The sequence below is a fragment of the Oreochromis aureus genome, linkage group 10, assembly GCF_013358895.1.
Source record: "Oreochromis aureus strain Israel breed Guangdong linkage group 10, ZZ_aureus, whole genome shotgun sequence".
Lineage (NCBI taxonomy): Eukaryota > Metazoa > Chordata > Actinopteri > Cichliformes > Cichlidae > Oreochromis > Oreochromis aureus.
The window spans coordinates 19,771,948-19,794,161 of NC_052951.1; the positions used below are offsets into that span (position 1 = coordinate 19,771,948).

Genomic DNA, 22,214 nt, shown 5'->3' on the forward strand with positions numbered 1-22,214 from the left:
ACATGATTTTCAAAAAGAACAATTATTCCATCACACGCGTGAAAAGTACTCCCAGGAAAACCTGGCAAGTTAACGATAAAAGAAGATAAAAAACTAACGACATGAAAACCTTGTTCACCTGATCTGAACCCCATTGAGAACCTGTGGTCCATCATCAAATGTGAGATTTACAAGGAGGAAACAGTGGACCTCTCTGAACAGTGTCTGGGAGGCTGTGGTTGCTGCTGCACGCAATGTTGATGGTGAACAGATCAAAACACTGACAGAATCCATGGATGGCAGGCTTTTGAGTGTCCTTGCAAAGAAAGGTGGCTATATTGGTCGCTGATTTGTTTTTGAATGTCAGAAATGTATATTTGTGAATGTGGAGATGTTATATTGGTTTCACTGGTAAAATAAATGAATTGAAAGTGGAAATATATTTGTTTTTTGTTAAGTTGCCTAATAATTTGCACATTAATAGTCACCTGAAGACACCCAGCAAAGATCCCTAAAATAGCTAAAACTAAAACAAACTAAAACTACTTCAAAACATTCAGCTTTCATACTTCCACCGCCATTTTTGGTTCATTGACATCAGGTTGTTGAACCACTAAAATTATTTATCAAAATACATTTTGTCTAATAATTCTGCACTCCCTGTATGAATGAGAGATAAGCTCAGATCTAGTTTTCGGGTTTCTGTGATCATGCCTCTCCTCTACTCCACGTCCTTTGTTTTGTAGTCGGTCTTGGCTCTGTGTTTCTTTCTCTTTCTGTCTTTGTTTCAAAGTTCTGTCTCTGTTGTCTGTACTTCCCATGTTTTTTTGCCAGTGCATCCGCTTTAGTTAAGTTTCTCCAGTCTCTGTGTTCCCTTCCTTCTGTGTCATTTCCCTTGTACTTAGTTTATTCATATGTATGTGTCTCCTTGTGAGTCTGCTTACCTTCTACCATCTTAGTCTCAGTCTCGGTGTCAGTGCTTCCCGTTTCTTTTTGATAGTCTCCCATTTTGTGTGCATTATGTTCAGTTTTGCTGCCTCTCTCCCACTATGTCTAATTTGTTCTTGCTGTGTCCCCCAGCTGCTTACACTTTCCTGACTTGCTACTGTGAATATATATTTATTTAATTTTATATTATTTTTTTTGTTGTACTAATGTGAGGTGACCATGAGTGTCTTTAAAGGTGCCAATAAATAAAATTTATTATTACTATTATTATTATTATTGTCTCAGTTTCCCTTTGTCCCTTGTCAGAATTCAGTTCAATGAAATTTTATTTATACAGCGCCAAATCACAACAACAGTCGGCTCAGGGTGCTTTATATTGTAAGGTAGACCAGTTAATAATGTATTACAGAAAAAACCCAACAATCACCTATGAGCATTTCTCCTTAGACAACAGGATTCAGGGTCACCTGGTCCAGCCCTAACTGTATGTTTTAGCAAAAGATCAATTTGAACCAAATCATAAAAGTTTGTCTTGAGACAAAAGTTTAATCTCCACAGCGTTAGACTTCTTTTTGCTTGAAGTACATTTACCACGTTAATCTCGAAATGTCACCTTTATTCTCAAAATAATCAACCTTTTTCTTTGCAAATGTTGACCTAATGACCTGGATGACTGAGAATCAGTATCCAATAGTGTGTTGTCTGTGATTCAAACTTGGAGCTGGTTTGGGAGAAGTTGTTGAAAATAGGCTCTGCCTCCCATTCACCTTTTCAATGCTCTAGGAACAACAAGTAAGCTGGCAGATGGGCTACACTAAAACGTCCGGTGCTCTAATGGGGTATATCATATGCTAAAATCAGACATTAAGATGGGGCCTGATTATTTAAGACCAAAAACAAGGAACAGTCCTTTAAATTAAATTCTGGATTTGTATTAGGAAGCACTTTCAGAAGAAATATGTTGAGTTTCTTTCTAGTTCCTATATGTACTCTTGTTGCAGCATTTGGATTAACTGAAGGCTTTTCAGTGCAGACATTTTTAGGACATCCTGACAATAATGAATTACAAAAGTAAAACAATAGCTCAGTTATAATCTGCATGAACTGTCAACATATGTGCTAGTGAAAACATGGTGAGAAACAGCCAGGAATGAGTGTCCCTTAGACAAACATGAACAGGAGCTCTGAACCCTAGCCGGGTTTCTGTGATCATTAAACTCTGAAACGTCCTTTGTAGTCGGTCTTGGCCTGTGTTTCTTTCTCTTTCTGAACTTTGTTTCAAAGTTCTGTCTCAAGATCTGTAAGTAAATTTGGGATGAAATATGGCATCCAGTCAAAAAAACAAACTGTGCAGTCGTGTTCCCTTCCTGCCAACTGTTGTTTATTCATAGAAGCTAACTCTCCCAGAGTTGCTAACCAAGAAGAAGGTTAGAAAAGTCTCGGTATCAGAGGGCTTGTTTTTTGAGATTCTCCCATTTGTGTGCATGATGCTCGGGGTTGCTCTCTGATGTGATGTTGATTAAAAGTGACACTACAGAACTGCGAAAATTCTGTCCTGACTTGCAAATGAGGCTAATATATTTTTTTTGAAATTTCACATCTCAGATGTGTTGGACTAATGTGGGTGACCATTTGTGCTGAAGGTGCCAATAAATAAAATTATTAAAGTTGAGCAACTCTGTGCCCAGATTGATGACTTGTCAGAATTCAAGTTCAATGAAAGAACATTAGACTGGTCGGATTCACAACAACAGAGAGGCTCAGCGTGATCTGTCTGATTATGTACAGAAGATACTCTCAGATGGTTTGGGACTGACTGGAAGTGAAGAAGAGATCAAACAATGTCATAGAAGTCATTAGTAGCACCTGGGAGCCCTAACAAATCCAACCTCCAAAAGGATATTGGTTAGATTTAAAAGTAGAGATATACAGTCTCCCGAGAAAAAGCTGGAAGCTGGTTCCACTAAAGAGGCCTGGGATACTATGGTAGGACTGCAGATTATTGCTTTTTTTGAGGATAGGACAACAAGTAAGCCTGCAGTGCTAGGCGAAGTGCAAAATGTTCCACCCTATGATGAAATTAAGATGGCAACATTATTTAAAACCACATTGAGGAGCACCCGCAAATTCTGGATTCACATGGAAGCCAATACAGGAAAATATTCTCTCTTTACAGTTCCTGTCAGCACTCTTGCTGCAGCAAAACTTAATTTGTGAGAACATTGAGAAGATGGTGAATGGCGAGAATATGGAAGTTGGAGGCAATACGGTAGATGGTGTGGGACCATCAGAGTGAGATGCACGAGTGGTGAAGTGGAGAAATTACACAAGGCAGGGGTCATTATGGTGTCACCAGGATCGAAACAATGGAAAGAGCGGGGGGACTGTTTTTTGAACCCACACGGACCAGATAAGACTTCACGGCCTGGAAGGCTTTTACACTGCCATGTTTTGTTTTGTTTTTTGAATTTTTTTTTTTTTTTTGGAAGGGGGGGTGTCTTTTTTTCTTCTTTCTTTGTTGAGTTTATATTGTTCCGAGAAGGTGTTTACAGTGAGGGAACAGTCAATGTTGTGGTTACACTTGCACCAAGATGCTTCGATATATTGTACAGTAGACTCAGGTATTTAAGACAATAGGATTAGATGGCCAGATTGTGCTGGGAGGAGATTTTTTATCAGGTTCCGTTTGAGTATATGGATAGGAGTGGTGCAAGTCTAGGCCCTAGTTCAAAAAATAAATCTGCAGCAGTCATCTTTAAAGAGAAAACTGGGCTGGTCAACATCTGGAGACTTGTGCATCCTTCGGAAAGGGAATACAGTGGTCCCTGCCTCCTGTACAGTACAGATGCGTTCAGCTTGTCAAATTTCTCCCCAACAAACACAACAATGTCGACAAAATGTTTTGCACCGTCAAAGGCATCTGCGGGTGCCTTTGGTTTCATTCTATAATACTGGACTTATTTTTTTACGAAGGTTTGAACTGTGAGAAAAGTGTGAAAATGTTCATGCCTGTCTGAGAAACGTGTATAAAGTGTGTAGTGGGGGTTTTTACAGCCTTAAAACATATATAATTATTTTTAAAAATAAATAAATAAAGGTGGCTGTCTCACCTATCGCGGGTTAAATAATCCTGCGAATATGATCATTTTTTACATTCTCATAAAAGTTATTCGAATTGATCTGATTGTTGATTTGGTTGTGAACTGTGAAATAGGTATAATTGTAATATCAGATCATGCCCCAGTAGAATTAAATATAGACTTACAAGTTGAGAAACATAATCGGGGCAGGTGGAGACTAAACCCAAGTCTTCTACGGGATGAACAATTCGTGGCAATATTAAAGGATGATATTAACTTTCTCTTGGATGTAAATATTGGGACCACAGAGAGATTGGCTACTGTATGGAACGCCCTAAAGCCTTCATTAGAGGCAAATGTCTGGGATATAGTTCCAAGAAGGTGAAAGAAAGTTTAAAAAAAACAAAAAACAAAAAAAAAACAGACTTTGGAAAAGCAGATTAATCATTTGGATAAACAATTGGCAGAAAATTATGTAGAGAGTAACTTCAGACAATATGCCAACTAAAATTTAATCTTCATGAAATTTATAATACGAATTTCTATGACAATTTTCTTGCTCAGAAATTCATGGGCACATCTATGTTGTTTCTCCATTTAACAGGTGCAAGCTACGTTTGTGAGTGTATAAAAAAAACTAATAGAAAAAGACTCATGGAATCATGACAAACCTGATGTTAGAATTTAAAAAATTAGATCTTATAACTTGTTTTGACCAATCAGTTATTTCATATGACCATTGAAAGTTTATCCAAGCTGTACCTTTTGAAGTTTCCTCCAGTGAATTATCACAAAACAGATGTCATCCAAGGTACCCATGTTTGTAATCTGTGTCATGGTGCAAGTTTTGCCCCAAAAAACATATGAAGCATATATACATTTAAACAATCACCCTATAATTTCAAGGTTTTAATATTTTGTATGGCTTTAATAAATATGTTAACATTGTTTTACCGCTTCCCAATAAAAGAAAGACAGGCAGAAAAAAAGGCGGTGGTCAGAACCAGCTGATTTTTTTATGGTTGATTTTTATGAAGAATTATTCTTTTTTTGTACCCATAACTAGGTTCTAAAAAGCACTTTATATTGACTTTCTTATTCACCCATTCAAACAAACACTCATGCACCACCTTGCATGGTAGTTCCATAACAAGGTGTTCACCTGCAATTGGGAGCAAGATGGGGTTCAGGTCTTCTCCAAACACACTTCTAGGGCTTCATTTGGCACATCCTGATAATAACTTTTTCTAAAGCTTTTTCCGAGCACGTGCCAAGTGCTTTCTCTTTAATGTTTTAAAGTCTTCACATTATGAAGTGCCCTGAGATTAGTGACTTGGTGAATTGTTATTAATGTGATACACAGTAGCAAAAGAATAGCTCTACCACATGGCTGTAGCTCAGGTGGCACCAGGTTATCTACTAACTGGGAGGTTGGTGGTTCAGTTCCTAGCAGCTCCAGATATCCTTGGGCAAGACACTAGCCCCAATTTGATCGCTGACCCATCCGTCAGAGTTTGAATCATAGCTAGAAAGCACTTAAGCATAGTAAAGGGTGCTCAGATAGAGTAGAAAAGTGTTGTTAAAAAAACAAACAAAAACAAAAAAACACAATTTACCATGAGTTACTGTACTTTGAGTGTTTTTATTTTGGAGCAGGCAAAAGACAAATTCAAGCTGTTTACTTTTTGATGAATTCTTTAGAAATTCAAAATGGCTCGTGAATAATATTAAGATATATTTTGTGTTCAGTTGATTATTTGTTAATCAGTGTTATTTGCTGCACCAGCAGCATATGCATGTCATATTCAGTTGATGCCACTAGGTGGGAGCCTATGACCTGTAATGAGCATGTTGGATCTCAGATGACTGCTTTAGGTGAAGTCTTACTCTTTTATGTGAAACCCTATTTGTGTTGCATTCACAAAGTCTGTGATGCCTCTTGCTCTTCTAATGTTTAGTGTTTAAATAATTGTTTAAATATTTGCCATGGTGTCTGTTTTACATGTGTTTCTGTGGTTATGCTTATTTCTTTTTGTTTCCTTTCTGTTATTAAATATTGACGTCTGCCTTTTTGTTCCTTTTTTCTGTCTCCTGTGTTTTGTGCTGTGTGAGTTTGTTCCTGGTGCTTATTTTCATTTTAATGGTTGTATTGAATGTCTTCAAATCAACAATTTAAAGGACCTTGATGCAACAGTTGTTTTGATTTGTTGCTATAGAAATAAAGTGTAATTGAAAAGAACTCAGTGTCCTATGTGGAAGGATGATCCTCATGTAGCTTTCTGTATTTTATATGCAGATGAATATTAGTTATTGCCTATTATTACACTGTGATCTTGGAGTCATTTTTGACCAGGATACGTCCTCCAGTCCACATGTTAAAACAAATATGTAGCACTGATTTCTTTCATCTGATTACTGAGCGATGCTAGAAACTAGTTCATGCTTTTGTTAATTCAAGGCATGACTATTTTCATTCTTTAGTATAAAGCTCTTTTAAAAACTTTCAGTTGATCAAAAATATCATGGCAGAAGTACTAATCGTGTTGAAAAAGGGAGGCCTTGTTTCTCCCAATCTCCATTTCTCTTAACTTGCAAAGTTAAGACTGGATCAGGTAACCGTTAGCTGTGTTGCTTTATATTTGAAATGCTAGATGAAGAGGTGGAAAAACTATATGGATCACCAAGCCACCTAATCTGCTCAGTGAATTTTGTTCCAATGAAAAGGAGTCAAACAATACCAGTTGCAACAAAACCTTTTTCATCTCTTTCAACTTACTGTGGCTTATGTGTTTCATAGCCTGCACAATGGTGTTCAAAGAGAGAACCGAGGTATGATGATAGTGACTTTGGAACCTATCCTGAAAATAATCGAGCCTTGGATGGATCTCAGGCATGGGAATTTTTAATAGCAGTCCATTTTTCATTTTGATCTCTTGAGTTTATTTGATAGTATCACATTGCTGTTTGCTCTTTTTCTGATTAATGTATTTACAATATTAATAAAGTGAAAACAATGAAATATTAAACGAATTAAATGGTTATAATTTTAAATATCATTGACAGCACACATGGTTTCAACTGTATGACCTGGACTGTAACACATGATTGTTTTTAGTGGTGGACCTTCACAAATACTTCACTGAAATCAGCTAATACCTTTATCCCTTAAAAAGATGTAAGCCTAATACAGGTTAAGACAAGAATGCTACAGAACATCAAAATATTGTTGCACTGCTTACAGTTCTACATCAGATTATCATGACTTTCTCTGTAAAACTGCCACTGGATGCTTACATGTGCCATACATTTGTGACCTAAATTAATTGTTTTTTCTGATTCTAACAAGCTGTGCCTGCCCAGTTAGTACCTTACCCACAGCTGAATATTGAATATTATTTCTTAGTTTGCGACCATGCAATAAATTGAACAGGGTTGCAAGATGGCAGATTGGGTAACTCATGTCGAAATAAACTGACTGTGTTTAGAAAAGTTTGGGGTCAACATTTGTAGATTACCCATCAAACTAACCACACCCATATGGGGATTATGTTCACACTAAAGTACCTGTAAACTGGTTGAAAATTTAGTGACTCATAATAATTTTTAAATGCAAGGACATTAAAATTAAATGGGGGGAGTGGAGACAGCTGGAGTACCTGGAGATAACCCACACAGACACAGGGAGAAAAATGTGCAGTTAACAGTAGTGAAGGAAAACATGGTGACGTACAATGGGAATAAAATTAAAGCTTGGTTACAATGGTAAACTTGTTTAGATTTATTGAATGGTAAAACATAAATAACAGTATCCCTTTTATGTCCATTGTTATATTAATCAGTTTGATGGATTACGTGAAAAGGTTCCTTGCTTAGATGCTGATTTTATTCTTTGTTCTTTCTCTATTTGACTGTTTCTTTAAGTAAAATATAGACCCACTAACTCAGAGTGAACTCTCACATGACTACATCTTGTTGCACTGCACTGTTTTTAATGTATTTTGCATTGTGCTTCATGTTGTTGTGTGCTATTTATTTGTCATCTTTTCAAGCTTTGTTTAGTTGCTGTTAATTTTTTAGTTACATTATTACATATTCTATTGGTGCCTTATGTTGAGGTATTTCAAATGACTGTGTTTTCATAATTGGAGTGGCAATAAGCATTTCATAAGCATTTTAAATGTTGAGATGACATGAGTCAATGCCTTTAATTGTTTAATCTTTGTTTTTTAGTAGAGGGGTGATGAGCTGTTACGTTTATTTAGAAAAAGGCCCGCTTTAGTTTAAAAAAAATATCCCAGATGTCCCAGCTTCAGGCAGGCACTTCAATCCAGCTTACATTGGAATTTGTAAATATTAATCCTTAGTGTATTTCTCATGTCATGCAATAATAATCTGCTAATATATTTTAAATATTTGTAGTCTACCTGCACAGTACCAAAAAGAAGCAAGCTGACTGTGCTGTGTAAGTAGAGAGAAAGCTGCTGGCTTTAGCTTTCAAGGTTAAAACAATGAGCTCAAGATATTTAAATGTTGTCCCAGGATGGGGAGCTTTAAACCTGTCTGTAAATGTAAATTGTTTATGTTGAGTGTTGGGCCTTAGAGACAAACTGCTATTTTCCTTTTAGTTTGCTAAATAAAAAACATTTGAAATGCATTTCATGGAAGACAAAATGCATGAAAGAAGTAGGAATATAAGGTATAATTGTTGGCTTGTTAAAATACAATGGTTATCCCACATAACCTCTCCACTCTGCCATTTTAAATTTGTTTTATGTCTTATGCTTGCTTTTATGTTGCTCTTTATTATTCTGCTGTGTACAGTGTCCTTGAGTGTTCTGAAAGGCGCTTTCAAATAAATTGTGTTTTTTTTTTCTCTTTACACAACAGGAGCACACGTTTGGACAACATGTGTAGTTAAATTAGACAATGACTGCCAAAACACATTAGTAAATATAAAACATTGTAGAAAAATAATTATCAAAAGCCAGAAGCCTTCAGTCTGAAGCAGACTAAATGGACAAAACAAGTTCATATTTAACCAGGTTTTATTGTGCACAGGAAATACGTACAAAAGACAATGAGGGGATGTAGCAAGGGTCTCAGACGTCGAGGCACTGAAGCAGAGGTGGTTAGGTGCAGAACTGTGTTGCAGATGACTGATGTCATCGAATAATTTGTGTGGCATCTTATTGAATGCAGAACACCTGATTGTACTGTAAACAGTTTGAGATTGTTTTTTTGTTTATTTAAAAGGGCAAAAGGTAAATGGCTGCAAATAACGTTGTTGTTTGCAAAACTTATGCATACAATCTTAAAATTGACAATTTATATTTGCATTTAAAGTTATGAAATATGATTCAATAAGCATGTTTGTGGTAGTTACAGTAAAAAAATATAGATTTTTCTACTCAGATTTGATCTAAATTCAGACAAAAAAAAGTACATTTTGTTAATACAGTATGTCAAAATTAAAACATAACTGTAAATTCAGACACGTGAGGTTGTGCTGAAAAGAATGATACCAAACAAGGCAAAGTAAATAGTTTTTACAGGGAATATGTAGAGGTCAAATCAAAAGTACTCAAAAATGGTCAATTATACCCTGGACCCCAGAGGGTTAAACATTTTTCTTAAAGTAACGCAATAGTTACTTTTCAAGTAATTAATTACTTTTAAAATCTTGTAACTAGGTTACTAACTCAGTTACTTCTTCAAAAAAGTAACTAGTAACTCTAATTAATTTCTTTTTCAAAGTAACTTGCCCAACACTGGTAAAAGGTGAGGTTTCAACCTGGTGATTCCGAGAATCCAGGAGTGACGAAAAGGCGAGTCCCGTGAGTAGTGGCATTTCCAAGAAGGGGTTTGCAAGCAGGTTTGGAGATTCTTACCAGGTGCAGCCACTGTTTATGAGATTAAACGTAGGTGAGGTTAATAAGAGGCAGAAGAACTAGCAACAAAAGAAAATGAGGGTACATGCAAAGCAAGGAACAACAAAACACTCCTGCAAGCAGCAAGAAGGCTGTGAGGTAGTTGACAAACTGACAGGACGGCGCTGGCCTTAAGAGTCAGCTGCTGAGTGCTGTTGATGGATTACAGGTGAGAGAAATAGGTGAGGACCCAGAGCTCCACCCACATGGGCGGACACAGTAAACCACAGGATTCAAGCAGAATAATACCAGATACACTTGCATCATGACAATATTATTGCAGAACTGATGATTTGTGGTCTAGATGTTAAAGCCATTTACTTTACAGCTCTATTTGCCACATTTTTCATATGATGTGAAGTTCAAGATAATAATACATAATTAATGTAGCGCTTCAATCAATGTCCGATACAACTGAATTCTATCAGTGAACACATTATTGTACTCTGACAACTACAGCACTGTTTTGTATTTGGTGGATATCCAGTACTGATTTCTCTTCTTGTTTAGCATCTGTGGGTGGTGCATGTAAATATTGTGTACATACAAAATGAGACCATTTACTATTGCAATTTAACTGGCTAACCATCAAGCAGGGGGTCATTGGAAATAAAAATCAGATCAGACACCTTATTACAGTATGTTTAACTGAAGCCAAAGCAAAAACGTTTTATTCATATTCATATCATCAATATTTTCCAAGTTTCAGGCCAACTAGCTTTAAGCATGAACATCATGGGATACATTCTAGTTTCAACAACGAAACTGCACCAGTATATCTATTACATAGAGCAACATAAAAGAAGAATTGGTACGGTGAATGTTTCATCTTCATATTCTGGAATTTGATGTTTGAGAATAATGCATTTTGTCATCATTTCAGTTTATTTTGAAAAATCTCAACAGGATCTTCAGCTTTATTGTGAAAGGTTCATGTGGAAAATAAATAAGCGGACGGCGGAGCTACACGCTGGGTTAGCAACCATTGTTGTTGCTAACAAACCAATGCATAAAAACAGTCACTTATCTGTCTGTAGTGTGGTTATTTTAAATATAAGAAAAAAAGAGAGCTTTAAGAAGTTAATGTAGCCACTACAGAGACCATCAAAACGATGAAAAACATATTGCCCTTAAACAGTTTATTTTGCGACACCACGAAACAAATGATAGCAAATGATAATATGAAACTATAGATGTTTTCATATCGTTATCCGATATATATCGTCATATCGAACAGTCCTAAGTGCAATTAGGAGTTTTACAAAATAGCAATAAAAAGACAAAAAAATAAATAAATTGTCATCCAAAGTACAAATATACAGTGAATTTTTTATTTTTGTTAAGATACAAATACACAAAGGTTTTTTTTTCCATTTACAGAGTACAACATGCACAAACAATGGACAACACATAGTTAAAAAATGTTACAAAGTCTACCACTGAATTCATACCTATTTTTACCTAATTTTTTAATAAACGGTAATAGCTTATTTTTCTGTAGCTGATTGGTTTACTTCATTTTGTCTAACTTCCACTAAAACTATCACTGAAATTCACTGAAAGTATAATTTTCTTATTGCAAAAAGACTTTTTGACACATGCAGTAATACAAATATTGCGTAAGATTATGAGCCTTAAACAAATACTATTCATTTAAATTTTTAAAACATGTGCTCTACACAGGCAGCATGGTGGCACAGTGGTTAGCACTGTTGCTGCACAGCAAGAAGGTCCTGAGTTCAATTCCACCATCAGACCGGGGTCTTTCTGTGTGGAGTTTGCATAAGCGAATGGATGGATGGATGTGCTCTACACAGCATACCGGACATTTTTTCAGTAAACATTTTGTATTATCATATGCAACATACATACAATCCAAGAGTAGCTCAAACAAACTTCATTTTCCTTGTAGCTCTTTAAAAATAATTAAAATACATAATTATACATACAATTTACTATTTTAATGTGTCACATTTCATTATGATTTGTTGTAAAATTTCAATATAGTGCAATTACAGGGTGACAAAAATGATGAAAATAGAAGTTCAAAGCCCAAAACAAAAAAGTCTTTGAGAATGAACACATTGTCTTGTGAACTGTTAACTGCAGCATGTATCGGATGTTCTACAGCATGTTCTCTCATCCACTACAGCATCTGTAGGTGGTGCACAAAGTAATTCCTCCAATGACGAGGAGTGCTCCAGATATCCATCCCAAATATATAGAAGCTCCCAGCTCTCCTTGACTTCCTGTTGTGGCCACAGGATTATAAAACCCTGTGATGATGCTGTAAGCTGACCAGCTGACAGGAATAATACACACGATCCCTGCTATAATAAACACCACACCTCCTGCAATGCCGGCATTGGATTTGGTCAATTGGTCATAATCAAAGAAAGAAGTGCATCGAGCTCCAACCACTGTGAGCCCGATGGCCACCACACTGACAGCAATAGACACGCAGATCAGAGCCCTGGAGGCTTGCAGCTCTTGTGGTAAAGCCAAAACCGAGTCATAGTTTTTGCATTGGGACTGACCCGTGCTCTGGAACACACAGTTCATCCATAAGCCTTCCCAAAACACCTGAGCAGTGATGATGTTTGACTGTATAAATGCCGACACCTTCCACATGGGCAGCGCACAGATGAGGATGGTGCCAAGAAAACCGAGGATTGCCAAACACACACCAACGATCTGAGTCTTCATGTTTTCAGAAAATAAAGTCTGTATTTAAAGTTAAAAAAAAAAACAACATCAAAATCAACCTCCAGTTGAGTTTAAGATCATTTTTACTTCCAGCTTTCAGTTGTCTGTAAATGCTGCTGGTTGGGTTTTGCTTTGTTTTGCTCCTCAGGTATGGGAAAGGCAACAGGGAGGGGACTCTGTTCTGTGGTATGTTTCCTGTTTGTCTTGATTCCTGCGTGACCTGAAAAACTAGCAGGAGAAGGCCGTTAACAGAAGCAATCGTGTATAAAAACTTGCTTTGTCACTCCAAAGAATAACCAGATTGCTCATTTAAACCAGCAATAAAGACTACAGATTTCATGAGGTATACTTCTTGTATTTTAAAGTACTTTCACATTACCAGAATGCATGAAAACTACACCAGTATCAAATTACTGATGCATTTTTATGAATATTTATTCCTTGGCACTTAAATGTTTTAATCTTACTAAAGAAACAAAGCCTATGTTAGCTCATGACCTCTTTTTACAAAAAAATCAAGTCAGCAAGCAAAATTGACAGACAGATACATCTACATTTGTTGCACTCTGCAAGACAATTTGCATGCAGTTAGCTGCGTTCTCTAAATTCCCCAGAGTTTGCGTTTTAGTTGTGAGCTGGAGTTTAAAGTCTACCATGTTTGCTAGAAAGTGCTTTCTACAAAAGCAGCCTTTTAGCTTTTACTCATTGAAACCCTCCACTAGAGTAAAGTTTAAAAATGCCAAAAGCCTATAAGGAGTAGAGAACTAGAGGGGTAACAATTAACATTCTGGACCAAACCATTTGAGAACATTTGTCTTAAACAAGAAGGCCACCATAGTCAAGTTAATGAAAAGAGTTTTATTAAATCAAAAGCAAAGTAAAAACACCTAAATATGTAGTCAATTTAAAAAAAATAATTAAAAAATAAAGAGCCTAGTCCATTTCTCTTGAGGGTGACAGTCTACAGCCATTCCAACCTCTTGCAGACATTTAAACATATGCTCCACCACCTGTTGCAGAGCGTGGAGCGGAGTATTTGACAGAGTATCCACCATCCTTAGGCTGCTTGCACTGACAACAAAGGAGTGCACCTCCGATGATCAGAAGTCCAGATGAAGCCCAGCCAATGAACAGCGATGCTCCAAGCTCTCTCCTCTGTCCGTCAGACATAATAGGGTTGTAGAAGTTCCTGATGACCTCATTAGCAGACCAGGATACAGGGATGAGGCACAGGATGCCACCAACAATGAACACCACACCCGCAGCAATGGCCACCTTACTCTTGGCAGTCTCCTCTTCAATGCAGTTGGTGCACTTTCCGCCTGCGATGGCAAGCAGGAGTCCCATTAGGCTGAGCAAGATGGAGATCACAACCAGAGCACGGGCTGCCTGCAGGTCTTGAGGAAGAGCGAGCATGGAATCGTAGACCTTGCACTGCATCTGGCCAGTGCTCTGCATCACACAGTTCATCCAGAGGCCCTCCCAGAAAACCTGTGCTGTCACGATGTTGTTTCCAATGAAAGCAGACACCTTCCACAACGGCAGAGCACAGGTAATTATGTCTCCAAAAAAGCCAATCACTGCCAAAAAGATGCCCAAGATCTGAAGTCCTGCAGATGCCATAATGTCACTTCTGGTGCAACAAGGAGCTGTGAGGAAGAATCAACTGGAAACACAACAAGACACATGACTCCAGGCCTCAACTGCAGCTTTTATATCCACATGGGAGGCTCATGGTTTCTCCTGATTGGTTATTCAGAAGTGTTCAAAGTGAAAACACCTGCGGTCATTAGGACTGACCTCCTGCCCAGTGATAGCTGGCATATGTTCCAGATCCCCTCGGACCCATTTTCTTATGATAAGCCAATAAGAAAATGGATGAATGTTTGCAAAAGTGCTGTGAAAACTGAAATGAAAAGAATGTTTAGAATAAAACTATTCCACCTAAATTAATGTCTTTTTCATTATTTTTTGTGGGTGTTTTTTGTGAGGCTATGAATTCACTCAGACTAAAGTAGCAGTTTTGCCAAGAACATAACAATGAGAAGAAGAGTGATTTTAAAGATTGTATTTTAATATTGACTTTAGTATCTCATGTAACATTATGAGATCATAATGTTTGCTTTTGGTTTTACACCTGATTTCATTTTCTTTTACCAGTGCAGCAATCAAGCTGAGTGAGTCCACCTGTGGTAATTAGGTGCGAGGCATTGGTTTGGGAAAAAAACAAAAGAAACAACCAGTATTAAATTAGACATACACCACGTTGGTTGTTTCTCAACCTGTGATCCTCCTTGGTATGGTTGGATTCTATTTTAATGAGCCTATCTTATCAGGTAATGGGTTTAAATAGTTTCTGTGTTCAGTACGTTTGATTTGGTTAAAAAATATATATATATTTTTAACCAAATCAAACTTACTACTTTTTTATGCTTGTGCGGTTTCTTACTTTCTTCCTCCAGAGGCAATAAAAATGTTTACCCTGCTTTAGAGTCGCTGCTCAGACATTTGAAATTTTTTTTTATTAAACCCAACATGGTGTGGTTGGGTTTGTGCATCATTCCATAGATTTAAAATTAATTTAAAAAAAAAATCCCCCCTTGATTTGCACTGTTAAAGCTTCTTTTCTTTCTCTGGGCTCTGTTTGGGGACAAGTGGGCCTCTTTGTTGTCAAGAAAACCTCAAAGGGAGCGTGATTGATGCAATGGAGCCAGAGCCCACCCAGAGGAGGGCTGTATTCTGGGGGGATTTGTAGGTCATATAAAACTTCTGCTGAGAGTGGACTTTTATTTGGAAACCCTGCAAAGAACTGACTTGTCTAAAAAAAGGGGAGGAAAAAGCTGTTATGGCTTCTTTAGGGTTGCAGATTCTGGGTGTTGGGCTGGCTGTGCTTGGATGGATTGGAAACATACTGATCTGCATGCTGCCCTTGTGGAAGGTATCTGCTTTCATTGGAAATAACATTGTTGTGGCTCAAACCATCTGGGAAGGACTCTGGATGAGCTGTGTGGTGCAAAGCACCGGCCAGATGCAGTGCAAGGTCTACGATTCCCTGTTGGCCCTGCCTCCAGACCTCCAGGCAGCTCGAGCCATGATCGTCATCTCCATCCTGTTTTCTTTGTTTGGCCTGCTGCTTTCTGTGGTTGGAGGTAAATGCACCACCTGTGTTGGGGACAAAATGGCAAAAGCCAGAGTTGCCATCTCTGCTGGCTTTTTCTTCATCCTGAGTGGGGCTCTGTGTCTTGTGACTGTATCACTGCCTGCTAATACCATCATAAAGGACTTTTACAACCCCATGGTTCCAGATGCTCAGAGGAGAGAGCTGGGTGCCTGTTTGTACGTGGGCTGGGGCGCGGCAGGGTTACTACTGATTGGTGGTTCACTTCTCTGTTGTCAGTGCCCATCAGGAGACGACCGCTACAGTGGCCCAAAGTACTCCCCACCTAAATCAACAACACCCGGAAAGGAATTTGTCTAAGATTACATTGCATTACATGAGAAGTGGATGAGCGTGACCTCTTTTACAAAGAGTACAAACCTGTTTCTTATCACAGTGTATGAGATGTCAAAGTGTGTGTGATGTTAGATTACTGCAGGATTGGTGTGCTGTTTTTTTTTTTTTTTTCTAACTCCTACTTTAAAGTTCTTTAAGTGATTTTAACCAATAAACTGTTTATTGCCACATGTAACTTTTTAATTGTAGTTATTCTGCTTAATTTAGTAAGATGTTTTGGGATCTGATTCCCCACCTCCACCACCATCAGCAGACCAACCACTCTGGTAGTTGTTTTTACAATTCAGACTTGGTTTTAAAACACAACTCGTGATAATATTTAATTTCCCCAAAATATTAAAGTTAAGATAAATTCTGCATTGCTTTTACTTTGGCAAAGTGGTGTATACACTCAAATCTTTTTTGGGGGGGGCTGTTTTTAAATTTGTGGTACTACTACTTTTACTTTATCCTCTTGCTATCTCCCAAGAGGCCAAAACTGGTCCAGGAACAGTGTTTATAAATCACAGTGATGTTGTATTTGTGTTGTCCTCACCGGTTTCAACTGAAAATCAGTGAACAAAAAAACCCATTAAGGTGGTTTAGGATATATCGTCTTTCCAAGACTTGGCAGATGTCCTCTTACTGGGCAAAGTGTGAATATCCATTCTTTAGAGGTGAAAAAGGTTCCCTTAGTAACACGAATCTGAACAACAGACTGTCCATTTTACTGAAGACAGAAACTGTAAATTCCTGTCTTTGAACAAGGCCAGTACACGGCCAATTTCCTAGGAGTCTACTCCCTTGAATTCTTGAACGCTTTGTCATTAGAGGTTACTAAGAAGTAGCTTATAGTTCCAGTTTGGGTTACAATGTGTCTGTACTCTTCAGTTCCAGGAAAGGAGGAGGAGCTGCATGAACAAAGCTTTATCTTTTTGGTACTTAAACCCTGTAACACCAACTGTGTCACATTTGATGCACAAGTTTTTCAGACCTCTACAGCATCAGTGGGGTTTTTGTCAAATCCTAAGTCACTCATGTTTTTGAGCTAAACTGTGAACAATACAACTTAGACATTATATGCAAGTTGGGGTTTTTTTTCATTTGTCACAAGGTTCAGTAAGGTTCAAATAAACACTCCCACTTCAAAAGGTTCAAAAGGTTCAAATTTCCTGGCAATTGAAGGCTCATTATCCATTATTAGTGGGAGCTTTAAAAAATTCTGCATACAATCAAGTCAGTTTCTCTTCACATGCAACTTACAAGATATATATGACAAACTTGGTGGTATTCATGCAAAACATTTATTTGTGAAAAATACACATTTCATCTAAAAATAGCATTGACATGCATTCAGTAACCTAAAATATACTAAAAAAAAGAATCAAGATATGATCAAGACATGTATGAAACCTATTAAATGTAGTAAAATGTGATCTGTTTTTTTTACTGCCTTCAGCCTTGAGAATTGTTCGAGTATACTGTTGTGCCTTTTTATTAGCATTGTAGCTGAGACACTTAAACATAGTCAACATTTGAAGATACACTTCTTACAGGTGTGAATTTGGCAGGTATGTAGGGTCTGCCACCATCTTTTGGGGGACAGCTGCTGCAGAGAAGACCACCTCCCAGCAGCAGGACAGCAGCAGAGCACCAGCCTATGTAAAGTGAAGATCCAAGCTCCTTCTTTGAGCCTCAACCAATAGGGGGTTATAAAAGTCGCTGATTACTGCATGAGCTGACCATGACACAGGAATCAAGATCAGCAAGGCAGTTATTATGAATATCACTCCAGCCACAATGCAGGTTTTAGCTTTGGCCACGTCATCCTCCATGCAGTTGGTGCATTTTCCTCCGATCACAGCCATGAGGATGCCGAATATCCCAACAATCACAGAGATGATCACCATGGCCCTGGCAGCCTGCAGGTCCGGAGGCAGAGCCAGCATGGAGTCGTACATCTTACACTGCATTTGCCCCGTGCTCTGGACCACGCAGCTCATCCACAAGCCTTCCCAGATCACCTGGGCAGTGACGATATTCGCCCCCACGAAAGCGGTGACTCTCCACATGGGCAAACTGCAGGTGATGATGGCGCCCAGCCAACCAAAGAAGGCCAGTAAAACACCCAAGATCTGGAGGCCCTGAGAAGCCATGAAAATGCTGCTGCAACAGATTTCTACACAAAATTCAAGAAATAAGAAAAAGAAAAAGTTGGCTTCACAGAAAATTTAACCACACTCCAGTCTTGTATGTGCTGCAGATACACCTGCCTGATGATGGATTTGCTCCGGTCTAATGTTCCTGGGTCTAACTGTGAGAAGATAGCTGCTTGCTGCTGTGTTTCAGGGTGGAGTTTCTGTGTCCTCAGACAAAGGGGGAAACTGGAGACCTGATATCCACAGCCCTTATTCTCTAGCTTCCTTCATTGTCCCCACACAAACAAGCTTTATTCAGTCGTTCAAGACTTCAACAGTGGGAACAACAGTGCTATCAGATCCTCAGGTGTCCTCACACAAACACGCACACTCTCTCTCTCACACATACACACACACACCTACAAATGTGCATGCACACAAAGGTAAGGTCAGTCTCTGAGCAAAAACAAACTGGTACACTCGTACGAGAAGCTTCTTCAGATCTGGGGTCAAATGGTGGAGAGTCCCAGATTTAAGCCCTGTGGGAGTATCCCCCCAAGAGGGACAATGGACCCCCTAATGATCCTCTACCTAATCACATGAGCCAAGGAGGGAAAGCGGGTGTAGGTCACAATCAGCCAAGGTTTCGGGTGAGCTCATTGTGAAACCTGGCCACATCTTATCATGTGATTTCCTGAGGTCAGATGGCCCAGGATGTAAGAGGGCGTTAAGGCATCTGGGAAGGGATCTCAAAAGTGGATTATAGATGGCAGACAGTTGGTGTCGTAAACCACCGCCTCTGTTCAAAGATGGTCGCTCACAGTGGACATAGATGGCTTCTTTCACTCCTCTTTCAAACCATCTGTTTTCTCTGTCTAAAATGTGAACATTGGCATCCTCTAAGGAGTGACCTTTGTCCTTTAGATGCAGATGGACAGCCGAGTCTTGTCCCGTGGAGGTGGCTCTTCTATGTCTTCAAGCAACTTAAAGAAGTCCAGACGCTTTTCTTTCCAAGCCCCTTTGACTGTGATGACCTGGATGACTGAAAACCTTCACAGACCTTCACAGATGTAAATTAAGGGCTGACTGTAGCTCAGGTGGTAGAGCAGGTCAGCTACTGGTTCAATTCCAGGCTCCTCCAGTCTGTATGCCAAATATCCTTGGGCACAATACGTCCGTCGGAGTGTGAATGTCTATGAATGTTATATAGTAAGCACTTACAAATCATGATTGGATTGAATGAATTAGTTTTATAAAGTGCTTTGAGTGTTCAGATAGAGTCGAAAAGTGCTATATAAGAACTAGTCCATTTACATACAGTGGATTGTTTTACACTCCAGAAATGTTTGCTTACTACAAGACTTTGTTTCTTTTTAAATATTTACTCCCCTAACAAATAAAACTTGGTCCTGTGACTACATTCAAAGTCCAAATATCTCTGTCTGTAGGTTCACAGTTTAACCAGACAGGCCGGTTTCCAGCCAGTGTTATTCTTGCCACACCCAAACCTGTTCAACCAGAAAGTCAGAGAATGGTTGCTTCTCACATACTGTGACGTTTGTTTTTTAAACATCCTAGTTTTGATTATGCAGTGGTACATAATGAACATGTATGTTGCAATTAATATACATTAAAAATGTGCCAAATGCACAATAAATACAGTATGAATACTCTGAATACATTGTTTTTAATGTTAGAATTTCCTTTAAATGTGATTATGGGTGACCACAGAAAGAATCCTGTTGAACACAAACATTGAGTGGAAAAAAAAACAGTAACAAATATTCTCAGATTTGTAAACAGTGAAAATATTTATTTACAGTAGAAGTGGTGCATTAAGAATTTTGTATACATAGTTCTGAAAAACAATCTACAAGAACAGGCGCAAAAGTGAACATTTTAAAAAGATACATAAGCATATGGATATACTAGACTTGTTAGTAATTACACAACAGTACTTTTGACACAAACACACACACACAGCTGTTGACTATGTAGACTTGGGTGTGGTTCCTTTCTTGGTGTTAACATCATCTCAAAACACTCCAACACTCTCATGAGGAGTCACGTTTCATCAAGTAACCTGAATTACCAACACACACAACCCATAAACTCTGGTGCATCTGTCCCAGTAAATATTTCAGACGTAGCCTTTCCCAGATGTTGGTGCTGAGGCATCAGACCTAGTGGCAGCTGTGTACCTTGCATTGTAGGGTACTTTTTCTTTTCTGGGGCAGCTGGCACAGAGTAATCCCCCTCCGATAAGCATCAAAGCAGAAGCACCCCATCCGATATACAGCGAGGCACCCATCTCTCTCTTCTGGGCCGCATTCAGAAGAGGGCTGTAGAACTCCTGGATGATAGTGTGAGCTGTCCAGCAGACAGGGACAAGGCAGAGGACTGCAGCGATGATGAACACAACCCCAGCTGCGACAGCCACTTTATCTTTTTGGTTTTCATCCTCCACACATTTGGTGCATCTTCCTCCAGCTACAGCAAGCAGAATAGCCATGACGCCTGCCACAATGGAAATGATAGTCAGGGCCCGGGCACCCTGGAGGTCTCCGGTGAGGGCGAGCATGGAGTCGTAGACCTTGCATTGCATCTGGCCTGTGCTCTGGACCACACAGCTCATCCAGATACCTTCCCAGATGATCTGTGAGGTGACAATGTTGCTGCCAATAAAAGCAGTGACCCTCCACATGGGAAGCGCGCACACAATGATGACTCCAATCCAGCCAATGATCCCCAGGGCTGCACCCAGCATTTGGAAGCCAGCAGACACCATTTTGGTAAGATTTGTTCTTCAAGCTGCTTCAAATTAAAGTCCTTTCTCTTTTCAGAGGTTGCTGATAAAGCTCTGAGTGGGTATCGCAGTTCTCACTGTGGAGTGATACAGGCTGTTGAATATTTGTTTCTTCCTTGCGATGAAGTCGAGTTTTCTGCCGGTCAGACGAGTTTGCTGAATGGGTGAGGATTTAGAGTGGAGCAGGTACAAATGCCTGATGGAGGAGGGGCAATGGAGAAACAGCAAACCGTCATCAGCACCTGCTTTTCAGGTCCACTCCCTAAATATAAAGTTTCACCTGAACAGGTGAGCAGGTGGGTGGAGTGATGTCCTGAATGTCTGGTGACTCAGTCAGTCTGAAATGACAACACCTCTGACCAAAACTTCCGACTAACCAAAAATGGTCATGTGCTCAGCGTTTTTGTTGTGGTACACCTGCGCTGATAATGGATGGCATCCCGCTGGAGTTCTCTCTCAAGTGAATGCACATAAATGGCCTTGCAAAAGACTCTCTGGAGGAACTGTATCTTTCACTTTACAGCATGTCAGGAGGTTGAGGGGGATGGACACAGCTCAGGACTGAGGGGAATATTATTCTTTCACTTAAAGTTAATTTGAATACTTTGATTGATTTCGATATTAAAAATGAAGTTAAGAGTACAATCATGTGCTTGATTAGGCTTTGACTATGCCCCTAAAAACAATAATGATCAGTTTTAATCTGATATGAGTATTAATAATCTTTGACAGGAAATTATCTTCATCTGCTTTTCCCAAAGTCCCAAAGAGAGAGTGATATATTTCCGTATAATTTATTTTTAAGAAATCATAAATAACACAAACTGTTTTCTATAACATGCCAATACTATCCAGTCATATGCAAGTCGGAGTAACAAGTAATATCACAAACTGCCCACCTCCTATTACCAGTTTTAATTTGCTTTTTTTATAAAAGAATATATTTATATAAATATGTACCTGTACATACTTGTGAGTAAATTTAAACAGAATTTCTCTTACTACTATGGCCCACCTGCAGTACCTTCGCAGCCCACTAGTGGGGCTCCAGCCCACGCTTCGGGAATCCCTGACCTATTTTATTAGATAACTGCATCCAGTGTAAAATACAAAGGTTCAGATTTAAGTAAATAAAGA

At 38.8% G+C, this 22,214-nt stretch overlaps 5 protein-coding genes across 5 annotated transcripts; 1 reads left to right on the top strand and 4 right to left on the bottom strand.

Annotated features, from left to right (window-relative positions):
- Positions 1-10,573: 10,573 nt before the first annotated feature.
- LOC116317280 (claudin-4-like) lies at positions 10,574-12,942 on the bottom strand. Its single transcript, XM_039617992.1, has one exon. It carries the CDS (start codon positions 12,638-12,640, stop codon positions 12,074-12,076), a length of 567 nt encoding a protein of 188 aa, XP_039473926.1. The 5' UTR covers positions 12,641-12,942; the 3' UTR covers positions 10,574-12,073.
- Positions 12,943-13,487: 545 nt separating this feature from the next.
- LOC116317281 (claudin-like protein ZF-A89) lies at positions 13,488-14,340 on the bottom strand. The gene has a single exon (XM_031735995.2). The coding sequence runs from the start codon at positions 14,261-14,263 to the stop codon at positions 13,631-13,633; it is 633 nt and encodes a 210-aa protein (XP_031591855.2). The 5' UTR covers positions 14,264-14,340; the 3' UTR covers positions 13,488-13,630.
- A 477-nt stretch (positions 14,341-14,817) lies between these two features.
- Positions 14,818-16,194, top strand: cldn29 (claudin 29). The gene is made up of 2 exons (XM_031735997.2): positions 14,818-14,976; positions 15,296-16,194. Exon 2 carries the CDS (start codon positions 15,486-15,488, stop codon positions 16,116-16,118), a length of 633 nt encoding a protein of 210 aa, XP_031591857.1. The 5' UTR covers positions 14,818-14,976; positions 15,296-15,485; the 3' UTR covers positions 16,119-16,194.
- A 1,308-nt stretch (positions 16,195-17,502) lies between these two features.
- LOC116317900 (claudin-4) lies at positions 17,503-18,697 on the bottom strand. The gene is given in 2 exon segments (XM_031736821.2): positions 17,503-17,824; positions 17,827-18,697. Coding segments are annotated over 2 exon segments (636 nt in total). The 5' UTR covers positions 18,290-18,697; the 3' UTR covers positions 17,503-17,651.
- Positions 18,698-20,058: 1,361 nt separating this feature from the next.
- On the bottom strand, positions 20,059-21,310 carry LOC116317295 (claudin-4-like). Its single transcript, XM_031736009.2, has one exon. It carries the CDS (start codon positions 21,057-21,059, stop codon positions 20,412-20,414), a length of 648 nt encoding a protein of 215 aa, XP_031591869.2. The 5' UTR covers positions 21,060-21,310; the 3' UTR covers positions 20,059-20,411.
- Positions 21,311-22,214: the final 904 nt, after the last annotated feature.

Excerpts from the sequence above, each read along its gene's own strand:
- LOC116317280 (XM_039617992.1), bottom strand. The coding sequence starts at position 12,640 with ATGAAGACTCAGATCGTTGGTGTGTGTTTGGCAATCCTCGGTTTTCTT.
- LOC116317281 (XM_031735995.2), bottom strand. The coding sequence starts at position 14,263 with ATGGCATCTGCAGGACTTCAGATCTTGGGCATCTTTTTGGCAGTGATT.
- cldn29 (XM_031735997.2), top strand. The coding sequence starts at position 15,486 with ATGGCTTCTTTAGGGTTGCAGATTCTGGGTGTTGGGCTGGCTGTGCTT.
- LOC116317295 (XM_031736009.2), bottom strand. The coding sequence starts at position 21,059 with ATGGTGTCTGCTGGCTTCCAAATGCTGGGTGCAGCCCTGGGGATCATT.